General features: G+C 48.0%; 1 protein-coding gene and 1 non-coding gene across 2 annotated transcripts in view; both read left to right on the top strand.

The window, feature by feature from the left end:
- Positions 1–18962, top strand: part of LOC124605791 (phosphatidylinositide phosphatase SAC2) — a 386400-nt gene that overhangs the window by 90180 nt on the left and 277258 nt on the right. Inside the window, exons 5-6 of the mRNA XM_047137683.1 lie at positions 3425–3650; positions 18441–18633. Coding sequence (XP_046993639.1) covers positions 3425–3650; positions 18441–18633 — 419 coding nt within the window. The remainder of the gene's footprint in view (positions 1–3424; positions 3651–18440; positions 18634–18962) is intronic.
- On the top strand, positions 2034–2108 carry Trnap-cgg. Its single transcript has one exon. It is a non-coding gene; the product is annotated as a tRNA-Pro (tRNA).

Below are 18962 nucleotides of genomic sequence, written 5' to 3'. Positions count from 1 at the left end.
GCGGGACAAGCCCGCCGCCGACAGATGAGTGGCCATAGGTACATGGCGCATTTGATGCATGGCTCACATTGTTGGCTAGCAGGCCGCTCATGCCTTTAGCGCTGCGGAACACTCGCAAGTGATGTGTTAAATGAAAGTGGTGGATGGTTTTCAGTTACCTAATTACTTCCCCGACTTTAATCACAATTCTACACAGTTTCCATCAACATAACACCGCTACACCAGACAAGTATATAGCTAATGCTACCCGTGCGAAGCCGAGGAGGCTCGCGGGCCGCACGAAAACATGATCTGACCCCTGCACTAAACCCTCAATTATCTGATTCAGCCCAACACTCACCTTGAAAATGCTGCTGACGTGATATTTCTCCCCTAACTTCTTGTGTGACTGAAGGCCTATATCTCTGCCAAGCTTGTATCCTAGCAGTACTCTCTTCTTCATGACATCAGTGTTAGTCTTAGCCTTCCTGCTTGTGGCTATTGTCTGCTGCACATTTCCTTCTCCTACACTACCTTCAAGTACCTCTCGTGTTAACTCTGGCAGCTGTAACCTGTTACTGGTAGACCCAACAATACTCTTAAGGCCACATCCTCTTACTACTAGCCTTCCTACCAACTGCCAGTTCCCAACCAGCACTCTTACTGCTACCTTTTTCCATCCTCACTCAATCTTTCCTAACTTCATCCACATTTGCTTGAAGAGCATATATCTTCCTTTCTGCTTGTGTGTTCACCAGTTCCTGCTTTGTATTTCACACTTCCGAGAGGGGGTCTCGGTGACCTCACCGGGGTTCTCCCCTCTACATTGTATCCCCAGCAAAACCATTAGTTACAGCTCCTATAATACAGCCCAACACTTTACTTTCCAACAACAGCTCCCATTGTTTCCACTTGTGCTGAAATAAAATATTTATAATAAAATGGTGATATACGTCAAAGAGCACTGGTGTAAAGGTAATGAGAAACAGCTTATAGTGCTATCATCATTTGATTGAGCAAGTTGCTACTGTAGGACTACTGTAAAGGATGGGTGATCATATATTTATATCAGAGGTGACACATTTCCGAGACAGAGAAGACATAATCACCATTAGTCTAAATAAACATTCAACCCACAAGGAATGTTATAATTGAGCAATATTTAATACATATGTGGTGTCTGTTCTTTTGAACATGATTGAAAGAAGTGTCACCATTTTGACCCTGCAGCCAATGTGAATCAAGACGCTATGGAATTGATGACATTAGTTGCCTGTGGGTAATGATTTAATTCAATGGGGAAAGCTGAAAATTGGTATTGGTCTGGGATTTGAACCCACGTCTTCAGTTTACTGCGTAGATGAGCGGACCACTGCACTGTGCAACTCACACAGTGGTCATCACTACTCACAGGCTGCCTGGACATGCCTCCCATCAGGCACCATTCTTCAGTTAATCCACACACTACTGACCACGTCCTCCAGGTGTTTCTTTTCTTTTTGGTCCGGCAGTGTAGTTAATTTTGAAGATTTAAATTTTGATACATTTACTGTCAAGGGAAACTGCCCTTGCACCCTCCTCAGATTTAGTGGTAAGATGTTGCAGTGAGTAGCCCGACCAAATCTGAACACTGATCAAGAGTGAAAACAGGAAGGAGGTGTACTGAACTAGGTTTGCAACATTGACTGAATTTGAATACCCATGGAATTATGGTTATGTGGTAATGGTGTTGGACTGCGAAAGGGAAGATCCATTTTCAAATCTCCCTCATGCTCCATGTATTATCACAAAATTATGAACTCTCCATCCGGTCACTGATGTGTCTGATCGCTGTATTCAAATTTGTGTCTGTGTCATGGTGTAACCTCCATTTGCTTCTGTGACGTGTATCAAAGGGACCTCCAGACGTACGTACCTCCTACTTGTCATACACATGTACCATGTGTTACAACTCTTGCACCCCCGTTTTGGAAGTTTTGACTCTTGAAATCCTTTGTGCCATTTCACACCTATTTATTTGTTCCCAGTAAGCTGTGAGTACCGGGCGTGAGTCGTGCTTCGGTAGCTCAGTTGGTAGAGCAGTTGCCCGCGGAAGGCAAAGGTCCCGAGTTCGAGTCTCGGTCGGGCACACAGTTTTAATCTGCCAGGAAGTTTCATATCAGCGCACACTCCGCTGCAGAGTGAAAATCTCATTCTGGAAACATCCCTCAGGCTGTGGCTAAGCCATGTCTCCGCAGTATCCTTTCTTTCAGAAGTGCTAGTTCTGCAAGGTTCGCAGGAGAGCTTCTGTAAAGTTTGGAAGGTAGGAGACGAGGTACTGGCAGAAGTAAAGCTGTGAGTACCGGGCGTGAGTCGTGCTTCGGTAGCTCAGTTGGTAGAGCACTTGCCCGCGAAAGGCAAAGGTCCCGAGTTCGAGTCTCGGTCGGGCACACAGTTTTAATCTGCCAGGAAGTTTCTTATTTATTTGTTGTTTTCATTGCTGTGAGAGGTGTATGTGGCATCTAGTCTGCTCTCACAGTTAATCACATTTACTTGCGACAATAATACATTCGTATCCCATGACTCATGTTCTATAACCAATGTGCAGTATGAAAGTTGCCAAGACTACAGAATGAGAACAGACATGTCAGTGACTAGATGGGCAGTTCATAAATTTGTGAAGAAAAAATAAAATAGGGCACAAAGGATATTCCAACACAGATGTCCCGCTTGACAGTACAACACCATGACCACATGACGACAACATTGCGGTTCTTGCAATTCATGTGAGGTTGCATATTTTCGGTTTGGACCATTCACTGTTTCTATTTTGCTTCTTTTTTTTTTTTCGCAGTTCAGTACACGTTCTTATTGTTTCCATACTTGATCCATGTTTAGTGATTGTGGGCTATCCACTGGGCCATTTTAGCTCTAAATCTGTGGGGGATGTGATGTGGAGTTTCCCTTGTTAGAGCAGCTTCTGTTGAATATGTGTGTTTGTTGCCTAACAAGTAAACTAGAATATGTAATGTTTCCTCCATTTTATTTTTAAAGACTAGACCATAAATTGTATGTAACAGTGGTAGTCCTAATCATAGTAGTCCCTGCCATATCAATGCTGCTGTAAATAAATGAAAGTATTTTGATGTTATGTGTTGAATTTGTGCCTTTTAAGAATGTTGTTAGTGATTCCTTGATTACTATAAGTTAAAGCGCATTTTCTGCTTGTTAAATGTCATTTGTAATTTTTTTTAAGTTGGTTTGTTTTGTTTGCTCATTAACTTTAAATTTTTGTACCCCCTAACTCCATTTTGTGTCATTGGCAGTGACTTAAGAAAAATTAACTGACAGCAAAGGTTCAGCTCATTTGATGTACATAAACCCTTAATTTTACTTAAAATAAGCATGTATCACATTGTAAGTGTTTACAATTCTTTCAAGTTTGTAATAACATTATTGCTTGCAGACATTCACATTATGCCTAATATCTCGCCGAAGTCGCTTCAGAGCTGGTACCCGTTACAAACGTCGTGGTGTAGATGAGAATGGAAAATGTGCAAATTATGTGGAAACAGAGCAAATTATTTCTTATCACCATCATCAAGTGTCATTTGTTCAAGTAAGAGGCTCAGTACCCGTGTTTTGGTCACAGCCGGGATACAAGTATAGACCTCCTCCACAGCTTGACAAAGGTAAAAATACACTAGTGTATGAAGTTTTCAAAAAAAAGTAGAATGTAATCTAGACCATGATATGTATTTGTTTGCTTAGTGTGTGTGAAACACAGGAGGCGCAAGGCTCAAATCACGTTTGCCCAGTCTGACTTATGTTCTGCATGGTTTCCATAAGACACTTAGATGAGTACCAAGATTGCTATTCAAAATGGTCATTGTCAGTTGCCTTCTCTGTCCTTGTCCAGCAGAGCTTGTATTGTATTTGAGCTTACTGGTACCACATCCCTATCTCACACAGCTGCTGCCTCTTCCTCATATGTCAGCGAGCCTTCACCAACACGTGGTCCCCACCTCCCTTTTTCTCTCCAACCACTCAACCATACCATACATAACTCATCACCACTGTCAAGCCACAGAACTGCAATTCTGTCACAGTTTGTGCAGCTGGTGCATCGTTGCATGCAGGATTGTGTGTGTGTGTGTGTGTGTGTGTGTGTGTGTGTGTGTGTGTGTGTGTGTGTTTAGTTAACATTTAAATTTAAATAAGTGACAGTAGTGTGCAATTGTGATTTAGTAAGCTTTCACTTTCTTTGATGGAATTTCAGATATACAAGGGTGTGCTGAAAAGTAATGCCTCAAAATAATTATGTGAAAACTTAAACATTTAAAAAAAGCTGATGTTATTAACATTCCACTTCTTTATTCTTCATGTCTACATTTTTACAACCCACTGTCGAATCGTACTGTGAAACATGGTGGTATGTAACATAATGTTGGTGCATTAGTGTGCTGTAATTTTTTTTTTTGTGTCACCAGTCTTCTGACTGGTTTGATGCGGCCCGCCACGAATTCCTCTCCTGTGCCATCCTCTTCATCTCAGAGTAGCACTTGCACCTCTGTCCTCAATTATTTACTGGATTTATCCCAGTCTCTCATCCTGTACAGTTTTTGTCCTCTACAGCTCCCTCTAGTACCATGGAAGTCATACCCTGACGTTCTAACAGATGTACTATCATCCTGTCCCTTCTCCTTGTCAGTGTTTTCCACATATTCCTTTCCTTTCCGATTCTGCACAGAACCTTCTCATCGGCATGTATACCTGAACTGTCATTGTTGGTGTTGGTTTGCAGTCGATTCTGATAAGAACAGTCCTATCACTGAACTATCTGCTGTACCTCCCTATTCATAACAAATCCTACTCCTGTTGTACCATGTTTTGCTGCTGTTGATATTAACCTATACTCATCTCACCAGAAATCCTTGTCTTCTTTCTATTTCTCTTCACTAACCCCTACTATATCTAAATTGAGCCTTTACATTTCCCTTTTCAGGCTTGCTAACTTCCCTACCATGTTCAAGCTTCTGACGTTCCACACCCTGACGCAGAGAATGTTATAATTCTGTTGGTTATTCAATCTTTTTCTCCTAGTCACCCTTGGCAGTCCCCTCCTGGAGATCTGAATGGGGGACTATTCCGGAATCTTTTGCTGACAGAAAGATTATTATGACACTTGTTCAATTGCAGGCCACATGTCCTGCACGTATACATTGTGTCTCTTTAATGCAGTGGTTTCCATTGCCTTCTGCATCCTCATGCAATTGATCATTGCTGATTTTTCTGCCTTTAGGGGCAGTTTCCCACCCCAAGGATAAGTGTGTGCTCTGAACCTCTGTCCGCTCCTCTGCCCTCTTTGACAAGGTTGTTGGCAGAATGAGTGCGACTTCTTACGCCAGAGGTCTTTGGTCGTCAATGCTGATTATTAATCATTATTTAAGTGGTGGTAGGTTCTGAATTGGGACCGAGGACATTTTGATTACTAATCAAAGAAGCTACACGTAGACCACGGATGCATTGTTTGCTGTAATAGTTTCAAATTCAAAGAATTTGGCCTCACTTGGAGCACCCTCCCTTCAGTGTGACAATGCCAGACCACATATGAGTGCTGTAACATCTGCAGCAATCTGATGCCTTGGATTTACTGTCGTTGATCATCCTCCATACAGTACCAACTTGGCCCCATACAATTTTCATGTGTTTCCAGAACTTAAAGAAAACATTCAAGGACATCAGTTTGAGAGAGATCAAGCAGTACAAGCAGAGGTGAAGTTGTTCCTCTGTCAACAGTGTCAGACATTCTACAGTGATGATATCAACAAACTGGTCTCCCATTGTGAGAAATTTGTTCGCCATGGTGACTATGGTGAAATAAATATGTAGACATGAAGAATAAATTTGTAGAATGTTAGTAATATTTGTTTTATTTAAAAATCTTTAAGATTTTTCATATAAATCTGGAATCATTACTTTTCAGCACCTGACCTAGCATTAAGAGGATTCTTCTTGTTCCACCCATGGAGAGGACCATAAAAGGACACCAATTTGATACACGGAAGCAGATGGGAAAAAATATGGGGTGTTTCTAACAATGGATTCACTGATTGAATTGAACAAACATGTTACATATAATGGAGAGAACTTTGAACCGGATAAGGTTGTTTTGTAAAAATAATTGAAATACATAACTCTGTATCTTTTGGGGTGGGGGATATCAGCTTGTGCATACTATCAGGGAGGAGACGTCAGTATGGGTAACCAAGAGATCTGAAATACTGATGCTAATTTTGCACTGCAGCTTAATTGGTTCATTCATTAAGATACATTGAACCTTGGAATATACTCCAGACTATATACACACAAGTTTTAGAAAGGAGAAAAGAAGGGAGAAACTAGTAATGAAATATCTTTCCTCCTTTCTTGTAGATGCACAACTAGAGCTATTGTTCAGAAATCTTAATCATGGCTGAGCAATATGTAACAACCAATGATGCCAGTGGTTACACCTCAAGACCTGTCATAATGTGATAGGAACATCAGCATCCACCCATGAACTACATGGTAGGATAAATTTCATGTCACTCAATTAATTATCACAACCACCATAACATGTATGTGTTTAATTAGCAATCTGTTTTAATCTTTTGGCCACTTTAATGACACATTCATAATCTGCCAATCCATATTTTTGTGGAATTCCAAAAAGTCAGTATCATATGAAGCCATCTTAGTTAAAACAAATGTTGTAGACAGTGAATAATTAGGGAGTAAAGGAGACCAATCACTGAATGGTGGAAGCATAGAGTTGTCAACAGGCATACACAAAACAGAAGGAAAACATGCTAGCTCTCAGAAAAATCCTTTTTCAAGCTAGAACACACACACACACACACACACACACACACACACACACACACACACACACACACACACACACCTACCTATGTGGTTTGGGGGTAAGTAGCTAGTGACTCAGAGGGAGGCAGCTGGTTTACTGACTACGAATGTGGGAGGTAGTGGCAGCAGGTGCAAGGGCTAGGCATAGGCATGTAATGCACAGGCACTGGAACTGATAGGGAGTGGCGTAGTGCACAATGAAGATGACATGGAAACATCAATTGGGAGGAGATGATGGGAATGAGAGAGAGGAAGGGAAAACTGTTAAGTGTGAGGACTGTAGGTTAATGGAGATTCAGCCAGAAGGGATAGAGGAGCAAAGTATGTGCAGCAAGGATAACTCCTATCTGTGTAGTTCAGAGAGGGAAGAATCCAGATGGCCTGGGTTGTGAAGAAGCCATAGAAATACAGTATTTTGTACTCACCTGTATTTTTTGCCACCTGGTGATCAGCTTCGTTCTTGGCCACAGTTTGGTGGTGGCCATTCTTTATGGTGGACAGCTGGATGATTCTTATGTCAATATAAAAAACTTGACCATCCGGATGCCACTCCCACATCCAACCCCTTGCTACAGGGATCATATCCCTATAGAAGACCCAATCCACCCACTTCCAATCCAGTCCTGTCACAGGCTTATCGTACCCCATCAGAGGCAGGGCCAAATGTGAAAGCAGCCACGTAATAAACCATACCAACTCTACGGCAATTACTACACGGTTTTTTATATTGGTATGACAACCATACAGCTTTCCACACCAGATTTAGTGGCCACTGCCAAACTGTGACCAAGAACAAAGTTGACCAGTCAGTGGCACTACATGCAGCTGAGCACAAAATGCTAGATTTCAGTGGCTACTTCACAATTCGGGTCATAAGGATCCTTTTCTCTCCCACCAGCTTTTCAGCATTATGCAGATTGCAGATGAGGATTACGCCTGCAACACATACTTCGCTCCTCTTTCCCTTCTGACCTCAAATTCCGTTGACCCACTAACCTCACACACTCCACTCAACAGTTTCCCCTTCCTCTGTCCTATCATCCCATCCCAATTTGTGTGTCCACGGCGTCTTAATCGTGCACTGCTCCCCACTGGCTCTGGCACCTATGATTCACATGCCTAACCCATATGCTTACCACCCATACCTCTGCTGAATTTATAGTCAGCAATCCAGCTGCCACCCTCCGAGCCACTAGCTGCTCATTCCCAACCTCCCTCCCTGCCTCGTGCCGCCCCTCCCTCCCTCCCCGCCTCGTGCCGCCCCTCCCTCCCTCCCCGCCTCGTGCCGCCCCTCCCTCCCTCCCCGCCTCGTGCCGCCCCTCCCTCCCTCCCCGCCTCGTGCCGCCCCTCCCTCCCTCCCCGCCTCGTGCCGCCCCTCCCTCCCTCCCCGCCTCGTGCTGCCCCTCCCTCCCTCCCTCCCTCCCCGCCTCGTGCCGCCCCTCCCTCCCTCCCCGCCTCGTGCCGCCCCTCCCTCCCTCCCCGCCTCGTGCCGCCCCTCCCTCCCTCCCCGCCTCGTGCCGCCCCTCCCTCCCTCCCCGCCTCGTGCCGCCCCTCCCTCCCTCCCCGCCTCGTGCCGCCCCTCCCTCCCTCCCCGCCTCGAGCCGCCCCTCCCTCCCTCCCCGCCTCGAGCCGCCCCTCCCTCCCTCCCCGCCTCGAGCCGCCCCTCCCTCCCTCCCCGCCTCGAGCCGCCCCTCCCTCCCTCCCCGCCTCGAGCCGCCCCTCCCTCCCTCCCCGCCTCGAGCCGCCCCTCCCTCCCTCCCCGCCTCGTGCCGCCCTCCCTCCCTCCCCGCCTCGTGCCGCCCTCCCTCCCTCCCCGCCTCGTGCCGCCCCTCCCTCCCTCCCCGCCTCGTGCCGCCCCTCCCTCCCTCCCCGCCTCGTGCCGCCCCTCCCTCCCTCCCGCCGCCCTCCCTCCCTCCCGCCGCCCTCCCTCCCTCCCGCCGCCCCTCCCTCCCTCCCGCCGACCCTCCCTCCCTCCCGCCGCCCCTCCCTCCCTCCCGCCGCCCCTCCCTCCCTCCCGCCGCCCCTCCCTCCCTCCCGCCGCCCCTCCCTCCCTCCCGCCGCCCCTCCCTCCCTCCCGCCGCCCCTCCCTCCCTCCCGCCGCCCCTCCCTCCCTCCCGCCGCCCCTCCCTCCCTCCCGCCGCCCCTCCCTCCCTCCCGCCGCCCCTCCCTCCCTCCCGCCGCCCCTCCCTCCCTCCCGCCGCCCCTCCCTCCCTCCCGCCGCCCCTCCCTCCCTCCCGCCGCCCCTCCCTCCCTCACGCCGCCCCTCCCTCCCTCACGTCGCCCCTCCCTCCCTCCAGCCGCCCCTCCCTCCCTCCAGCCGCCCCTCCCTCCCTCCAGCCGCCCCTCCCTCCCTCCAGCCGCCCCTCCCTCCCTCCAGCCGCCCCTCCCTCCCTCCAGCCGCCCCTCCCTCCCTCCAGCCGCCCCTCCCTCCCTCCCGCCGCCCCTCCCTCCCTCCATCCCTGCCGCCCCTCCCTCCCTCCATCCCTGCCTCCCTCCCTCCCTCCATCCCTGCCTCCCTCCCTCCCTCCATCCCTGCCTCCCTCCCTTCCTCCCTCCCTCCATCCCTGCCTCCCTCCCTCCCTCCCTCCCTCCCTCCCTTCCTCCCTCCCTCCCTCCCTCCCTCCCTCCCTTCCTCCCTCCCTCCCTCCCTTCCTCCCTCCCTCCCTCCCTTCCTCCCTCCCTCCCTCCCTCCCTCCCTCCCTCCCTGCCTCGTGCCGCCCCTCCCTGCCTCTTTCCTTCCATGCCTCGTGCCGCCCCTCCCTGCCTCTTTCCTTCCATGCCTCGTGCCGCCCCTCCCTGCCTCCCTCCCTCCATGCCTCGTGCCGCCCCTCCCTGCCTCCCTCCCTGCCTCCCTCCCTCCCTCTCTCCCTCCCTGCCTCCCTCCCTGCCTCCCTCCCTCCCTCTCTCCCTCCCTGCCTCCCTCCCTCCCTCTCTCCCTCCCTGCCTCCCTCCCTCCCTCCCTCCCTCCCTCCCTCTCTCCCTCCCTGCCTCCCTCCCTCCCTCTCTCCCTCCCTGCCTCCCTCCCTCCCTCTCTCCCTCCCTGCCTCCCTCCCTCCCTCTCTCCCTCCCTGCCTCCCTCCCTGCCTCTCTCCCTCCCTGCCTCCCTCCCTCTCTCCCTCCCTGCCTCCCTCTCTCCCTCCCTCTCTCCCTCCCTGCCTCCCTCTCTCCCTCCCTCTCTCCCTCCCTGCCTCCCTCCCTGCCTCCCTCCCTGCCTCCCTCTCTCCCTCCCTGCCTCCCTCCCTGCCTCCCTCTCTCCCTCCCTGCCTCCCTCCCTGCCTCCCTCTCTCCCTCCCTGCCTCCCTCCCTGCCTCCCTCTCTCCCTCCCTGCCTCCCTCCCTCCCTGCCTCCCTCTCTCCCTCCCTGCCTCCCTCCCTCCCTGCCTCCCTCTCTCCCTCCCTGCCTCCCTCTCTCCCTCCCTGCCTCCCTCCCTCCCTGCCTCCCTCTCTCCCTCCCTGCCTCCCTCCCTCCCTGCCTCTCTCCCTCCCTCCCTCTCTCCCTCCCTGCCTCTCTCCCTCCCTGCCTCTCTCCCTCCCTGCCTCTCTCCCTCCCTGCCTCTCTCCCTCCCTCCCTCTCTCCCTCCCTGCCTCTCTCCCTCTCTCCCTCCCTGCCTCTCTCCCTCTCTCCCTCCCTGCCTCTCTCCCTCCCTCCCTCCCTGCCTCTCTCCCTCCCTCCCTCCCTGCCTCTCTCCCTCCCTGCCTTTCTCCCTCTCTCCCTCCCTGCCTTTCTCCCTCTCTCCCTCTCTCCCTCTCTCCCTCCCTCCCTCTCTCCCTCCCTCCCTCTTTCCCTCCCTCCCTCTCTCCCTCCCTCCCTCTCTCCCTCCCTCCCTCTCTCCCTCCCTCCCTCCCTGCCTCTCTCCCTCTCTCCCTCTCTCCCTCTCTCCCTCCATCCCTCTCTCCCTCCCTCCCTCTCTCCCTCCCTCCCTGCCTCTCTCCCTCCCTCCCTCTCTCCCTCCCTGCCTCTCTCCCTCCCTGCCTCTCTCCCTCCCTGCCTCTCTCCCTCCCTGCCTCTCTCCCTCCCTGCCTCTCTCCCTCCCTGCCTCTCTCCCTCCCTGCCTCTCTCCCTCCCTGCCTCTCTCCCTCCCTGCCTCTCTCCCTCCCTGCCTCTCTCCCTCCCTGCCTCTCTCCCTCCCTGCCTCTCTCCCTCCCTGCCTCTCTCCCTCCCTGCCTCTCTCCCTCCCTGCCTCTCTCCCTCCCTGCCTCTCTCCCTCCCTGCCTCTCTCCCTCCCTGCCTCTCTCCCTCCCTGCCTCTCTCCCTCCCTGCCTCTCTCCCTCCCTGCCTCTCTCCCTCCCTGCCTCTCTCCCTCCCTGCCTCTCTCCCTCCCTGCCTCTCTCCCTCCCTGCCTCTCTCCCTCCCTGCCTCTCTCCCTCCCTGCCTCTCTCCCTCCCTGCCTCTCTCCCTCCCTGCCTCTCTCCCTCCCTGCCTCTCTCCCTCCCTGCCTCTCTCCCTCCCTGCCTCTCTCCCTCCCTGCCTCTCTCCCTCCCTGCCTCTCTCCCTCCCTGCCTCTCTCCCTCCCTCCCTCCCTCCCTCCCTCCCTCCCTCTCTCTCTTCCTCCCTCTCTCCCTCCCTCTCTCCCTCCCTCCCTCTCTACCTCTCTCCCTCCCTGCCTCCCTCCCTCCCTCCCTCCCTCTCTCCCTCCCTGCCTCCCTCTCTCCCTCCCTGCCTCCCTCCCTGCCTCCCTCCCTCTCTCCCTCCCTGCCTCCCTCCCTCTCTCCCTCCCTGCCTCCCTCCCTCCCTCCCTCCCTCTCTCCCTCCCTGCCTCCCTCCCTCCCTCCCTCCCTGCCGCCCCTCCCTCTCTCCCTCCCTGCCGCCCCTCCCTCTCTCCCTCCCTGCCGCCCCTCCCTCTCTCCCTCCTGCCGCCCCTCCCTGCCTCCCTCCTGCCGCCCCTCCCTGCCTCCCTCCTGCCGCCCCTCCCTGCCTCCCTCCCTGCCGCCCCTCCCTGCCGCCCTCCCTGCCTCCCTCCCTGCCGCCCCTCCCTGCCGCCCCTCCCTGCCTCCCTCCCTGCCTCCCTCCCTGCCTCCCTCCCTGCCGCCCCTCCCTGCCTCCCTCCCTGCCTCCCTCCCTGCCTCCCTCCCTGCCTCCCTCCCTGCCTCCCTCCCTGCCTCCCTCCCTGCCTCCCTCCCTGCCGCCCCTCCCTGCCTCCCTCCCTGCCGCCCCTCCCTGCCTCCCTCCCTGCCGCCCCTCCCTGCCGCCCCTCCCTGCCGCCCCTCCCTGCCGCCCCTCCCTGCCTCCCTGCCTCCCTCCCTCCCTGCCTCCCTGCCTCCCTCCCTCCCTGCCTCCCTCCCGCCGCCCCTCCCTGCCTCCCTCCCGCCGCCCCTCCCTGCCTCCCTCCCGCCGCCCCTCCCTGCCTCCCTCCCGCCGCCCCTCCCTGCCTCCCTCCCGCCGCCCCTCGCTGCCTCCCTCCCGCCGCCCCTCGCTGCCTCCCTCCCGCCGCCCCTCGCTGCCTCCCTCCCGCCGCCCCTCGCTGCCTCCCTCCCGCCGCCCCTCGCTGCCTCCCTCCCGCCGCCCCTCGCTGCCTCCCTCCCGCCGCCCCTCGCTGCCCCCATCCCCCCATCCCCCCCACCTCCCTACCTGTATTGTTAGTTTTTTATCTTCTTTTTATTGCATTTGCTCCTTTCGAGGCATGTGCTTCCAAATTTCCAAACATAGGGAGCATATTGGCACCTTTTCAACACTCATCTCTTTACGTGCCGGCTCTTCAGTCTTTCATGTAATCCTTTTTAATAATGTACGACATCTCTGCTCATGGCCTGTTTTGGTTTGTGTTCCACTAATATTGCAATACTGTTCGTATGTTGCTTCTGATCTCATGGGTATTCATCTCTATACAGAGTCACTGTTCCTTGACTTTCCTTTCCTTTAAATAAAATTATGTCTCCAGGAGCTCATTTTTAAGTGCACTATTTCAGAATAAAAGAGAACAAAAACATATGTAACTGGTAGATATGCAGCTTTCACACAAGAAAATCATGGGAACCATTTCTCTTACCTGAAAAAAAAGTTTGGTTCCAATTGTCATACCCATCCTCACTGAATTTAGTTATTACCTTTACAAACAATAAGTCCTTCAATAATAATAATGTGTAATATGTGTTATCAACTAATATAAGAAAACAGAAATTTGGATGACATGGCATGTAAACTATAAAGTAACTGAAATTTTCCCAGATCAACAAGCTCAGTTTTACTTACCACCTAGTAGTACAATGAATAGCAGGAGAAACAGACACAGTGGAACAGGATAAATAAATAGAAGTCCAGTCAGTATTGAGGTTCCCATGTGCACTGCAGTTAAGTACACACATTTGCCCCTGTTGTTGTGGTATGCTCCACCATCTCTAAAAAGTTCAATAATTTTTTGACATTATCTCTGAATGATATTTCCTTTTCAGTAAAACACATTGGCTAGGTATCCCTAAAATATTTTAAAAAATTCACCTGCGGAACTTTTTTACAGCTGGCTGAGACACATTCAACAGAAATATATCCGTGACTCACATAATGGCTTAAAGTACATAATCATTCATTCTGAAACTGTGCTAGTTGTTCTTTTTTATATTTATTTTATTTATTTACTCATACACGATCATTTTACAATGATACAAGATTTGTCATCATAGTACACTGAAAATGAATAGCTCTGACCCTGCAGCACCACCACCACCACACATGCACACAATATATAAGTATGCTTTTATGAGGAAAGGACGTGTGTTTTATCTGTGGTCCTGTGGAAGAATCATCCCAGTATATGCCAGAAATGATTTAGAAAAACCATGGAAACTCTAAATCAAGATAGCCAGACAGAGCAAACTCCGTACTCCCAAATGTGAAGTCAGTATCTTAACAACTGCACTGCCTCATTGGATTGGCTCTCTTGCACAGTGCTATTTTTTTTATATATAGTTCATACCAAATATCATATAACAGGAGCATAGTTTTGCATCGACCCACCACACACACTGGACACCTCCTGGTGACCCTAGGACCACAAATATGGCTGTCTCCATGTCCTCCCTTTAATCCGTGTAGATAGCGGAGTCATCATACCAGCCAATGACTGAGATGTAGAGCTCAGGAGAATGACAAGACATTAGTATGGTGCAGTATAGAGCTTGGTACATTTGCTTGTAAGAGTATAAAATTTGATTACCTATTATAATGTGACGGGCTGTTGTAGTTGTCACCTTTCATTAATAACCTCTACGCTGAGTCCTTTAAGTAATCTTTGTGTAGAATTTGCAATTTTGAAGTATGTTTCAGATGGAAATATTTTAGCAATCTACTTGTCATCTTGGGAAGTTTATTACAAAAATTACTCCTTGATAGGAAATACTGTTTTGAGTTTTTTGCTAGTTTTTCCTTGGTAACTGCAAGTCAAACTGGTGTTTTCCATGACTTGCACAACAGATTGGTAGGTGTACTATCTTGGTGCAGTAAGGATACACAGTTTTTTAAATAACTCTTATTTTCAGAGATTTTCTACCTCCTACCTGTAGAAATTTCTATTCCAACTAACATATTATCTGGCAAAGCTCAGTTTTTTTGCTTCTGCTTTCTTCCCAATGCCATGATAGTTTTGGATCCATATTGCCCAATTTGTGATCAATTTTACTGGAACTGAAGAATCAGCTTAAATTAATTGTATAATCCTGTGCTCTACACCATTATTTTTGAAACAAACTGCTACACAATTAAGACACAGAAACCATTACAACCAGCAGTTCTGCATCTCACCTTTGTAGTCGGGATTCAATGCCCTTTTGCTTTGGTTTCCTGATAGCTGCTTATTTTTCTGCACCTTTAACAGCTGTGTGAAATAGTTTATATTGAAAATAGTTATCAATGTGACATCCTGGTGTAATTGAACATTGCCGTCCTGTGAGATAAAACTCACAACTCTAATGTGATAAACTAGTATAGTTGTAGTTCCCTTCACAGTTTTATGATGAAAAATAAGTTGTGATTCATGATAAAATCAAAATGTGTCAGTCTTTTGTTAGTGAAATTAGTGAATGAAAGGGATAGAACTCCAATGATCTACAGTCCATTATGCACGTAGGGATGCTCACTAAAATTGCTGCCTCTTGTGAGGAAAAGTGAGCAGTACACAGCTGGACACTTAACATGATTTCCATCTACATGAAGCTTTCTGTGAATGCTGGTGTAATCCTTCTGGTGGCTGCAGGCGTGGTAGGCCATAGTTGGAGAAGAATCATCAACATTCTTCCTAGACTGGCTGTTGTTGGCTTAACCTATGGGATGATAAATCTTTGGTGAGAAGTTATTGTTGATACACACATATTATAAACAGCATGAGCCTAGACATTTAACCATATGGCCTTACCGTTAGTTTGATCTGCTTCCAGTTTGCTAGTCACCGTCAATTGCAGTTTATCAGATAAGTGGATGGTAGATACCTTTTGCCCATGTTGATCATTCTACATCTGTGTTTACATACATTTTCTGCCAGTCATCTGCTGTATAGAGGAGATACCTTGTACTATCCCTAGTCATTCTGTTCCCTGTCCCACTTGCAAATACGACAAGGGGAAAATGGCTGCTTATATACTCCCGTATGAGCCCTAATTTCTGTTACCTGTCGTTGGTCCGTATGCAGAATGTATGTTCGTAGCAGTAGAATCGTTCTGAGGCCAGCTACAAATGCTGTTCGTAGTATCTTTGTAATACATGTTGTTCGAATCTACTGGTAACAAATCTAGCAACATGCTTCTGAGTTGCTTTGGATGTCTTCCTGTAATCCAATCTGGTAGGGATTCCAAGCACTCTAGAAGGGTACTGATGACCTTGCTGTGTAGTGCACTAAACCACCAATCATTATCAAACACTCTATCAGTACTCTACAATGTGTTGCACTAATGTTCTATATGCAGTTTCCTTTATAGATGAGTCACACTTCCTAAAGTTTTCCTACTAAACTGAAGTTGACCATCTCCCTTCCCTGCTGCTGACCTTATGTGCTCGTTGTATTTCATATTGCTGTGCAGTGTTACACCTACATATTTAACTGATGTGACTGTCTCAAGCCTCATACCACTAACACTGGATTCAAACATTGCAGGGTTGGTTTTCCTGCTCACCTGCATTAACTTGCGTGTTTTTACATCTAGGGCAAGCTGTCATTTATCATGCCAAATAGAAATTCTGTCTGTCATCCTGTATCCTTGTACAGTTCCTAATTGCCAATATTTCCTGTATAATACATCAGGAGCAGACACAGACAGACAGACACACACACTCAGACTACTGTACACCCTGCCCATCTTCCCTGGGGCACTCCTGATGATATCCTTGTCTCTGAGGAACACTCACCTTCCAGGATAACATACTAAAGAATTCATTGAGACTCACATGTATCTAGGAATTTATCCCATATGTTCAGAACTTTGCTAACAGTCTGCAGTGAAATGCTTTGTGACACTCTTGAAATATCGAATGTGCCTGCTGTCCTTCGAGGAAAGAGCATGCTGAGTTTCACATGAGTGATGCTTTCTAATTTGTGCTGATTTGTGGAGACTCTTTTTCTGTCTCAAGGAAAGTTATTGTATTTGAACTCAGAACATGCTCAAAAATTCTGCAGCAAACTGATGTTAAGGATATTGGTCTGTAATTTTACAGGTCCATTCTTTTACTGTTCTCATGTACAGGAGTCATCTCTGCTTTTCTCCACTTCCTTGGGACTTCACACTGGATGATAAATGCAAGCTAAGTAAGGGGCCAGTGCCAGAGAACGCTCTGTAATATTGAACTGGGATTCCACACAGACCTGGTAACATAATTGTTTTCAACTCTTTCAATTGCTTCTCAACATCAACTTATTTCTACGTCCTCCATAAGGGAGTCTGTATGATGGTTAAACAGCGTTACGTCTGTATGATCCTCCTGTGTGAATGATTTTTTTGAACATAAATTTTCAAAACTTAAGCTTTCCTTCTACTGCCTTCTATTGCAATGCCAGACTGGTCAGTGATTGAGTGACTGGTTAGAAGTCTTTAATCTGCATAGTGATTTTACTTAGGACCATAATTTTCTCAGCTTGTCAGCAAGATCTTTCACTAAGATATGATGATGGAAGTTATATGCTTCACAGATTCATCTTTTTATAGATGCAAAAATTTTTACTGACTGTTGCGTGTCTGCATTTCTGCATTCTGTTTTGAACTGGGAATGCAACAGTCTGTTTTCTCAGCATTTTCTGAATTCTGTTATTAAACCATGATGGGTCTTTTCCATCCTTAATCCACTTATGTGGCACATAGTTCTTCAGAGTGCAATTTACAGTCAGTTTAAACTTTGCCCATAGTTCCTCCATGTCCATTATATTGGAACTAAATGATGTCCATTCATTGTCTAAGGATGACGCTAGCAACGTCCCATCTGCTCTTTCCAGCATAAAATCTCTTTTAACCTTCTTGATGGATTTATTAACTTTAGTAACTATTATCACTGTGATGAAGTCAGTATCACTAATCCCTGTGTTGATACTGACACTGTTAATAGGATCAGGCCTGTTTGTAGCTAAGTCTAAAATATTTCCATTGAGTGTGAGTTGTCTTACTAGCTAATATTAGTTATGGGTTCATAACTACTACACAAGACTGCCTGTATCACCTACAATGAATCGATAGACATACCAATCCCTACTCGGTAGGCTGAAGTCGCCTCCAGCTAATATTGTGTGATCTTGATACTTCAACACTATTGAGTGTAGACTTTCTTTGAATTATCCTACATCTGCTATGGTGTGATTGGATAGCTGGTAAAAAATGTGATTAGCTTGAACAGTGGGAAAACCGGGATGGAATAATGACAATATTATGAGAAGCATAGATTGGTACTCCCCGTACAGAGGAGACATTGGGGTTGCAGACAGACACAACAAAAAGACTGCTGTACATTCAAACTTTCAACCAAAAGGCATTCTTCTTAAGTAGAAAACACACATATTCACACAAACACTCTGGCTTCAGTGGCCAGAGACAGTGGTCTTGTGTATGTGATTTGTGAAAGTGTGTGTGTGAAAGTGTGCATGTGTTTTCTACCTCAGGGGGAGGCCTTTTGGCTGGCTGAAAACTCAAATGTACAACAGTCTTTGGTTATGCCTATCTGCAGCTCAACATCTCATCTCTATGATGAGTAACAGTTGATCCTTTTCATAATATTGAGTTCACATATTCCATCCATCTTCTTTTATTGTCACAGCACCAACTACTGTCCTAGTACTAGACATACAGAAGCACAGTGCATACATACAACAAAGGTAGATAACAGTGGTACTGGTTTATTTATTCATATTTTTAGAAAACATTTCATTAGCAATTGTTTCTCTTTAAAAGTGCCATTTGAGTTGTTGGAGATAGCAGAAAATCTATAACATAAGTCCTCTTTATCTTTTCACTTTGTTACAGGACATTTTGATAATAGTTCTTTTTTGTGATGTGTGTAACTGACTATTGTCAGTCTATAATTATTTTCAAAGTGTTGTTACACATAGCTTTAGAGAAACACACATTTCTTTCTGCCATACTAACTGTTCTTGTTCCATCTGAATATTACAGGTGAGGCCGAAACTCAAAGTGCTTTTGAAAAGCATTTTTCTGAAGAGGTTTCTGTTTATGGACCAGTATGCATAATTAATCTTGTTGAGCAATATGGGAAGGAGAAGATCATATGGGATGCATACACTAATCACATATTATTGTTAAATAATCCACAACTCACATATGTTACATTTGACTTTCATGAATACTGGTAAATATATAACTTACATTGTTTGTGCATTTCTTTATGTCTAGGATTAGATGGTATTTTATTAATATCCATTGTCAACCTTTCCTGTAGGTTTAGATACTGTACTGATGTTTAGAACAGCATGACTGTTTCCAATGGTATCTGTACATTTTGCCAAGTATTGCAGAGTTGGAGTAGAAATTTATGCTATTTGCCACTGAAGGTAGTGTGTGCTTGTTAGATACCTGACATTATTTTCTGTATGTAATATAATATGCACACACTGTCCATTCAAGGGGATGAATAGTGCTATGTTTTTTTCGTGTTTCTTGACTGTGATAAGTCCAAGA

This window comes from Schistocerca americana, chromosome 3, assembly GCF_021461395.2.
Source record: "Schistocerca americana isolate TAMUIC-IGC-003095 chromosome 3, iqSchAmer2.1, whole genome shotgun sequence".
NCBI classification, from domain to species: domain Eukaryota; kingdom Metazoa; phylum Arthropoda; class Insecta; order Orthoptera; family Acrididae; genus Schistocerca; species Schistocerca americana.
Note: the sequence above shows the minus strand (reverse complement) of the source record. Positions and strands in the feature narration are given on the sequence as shown.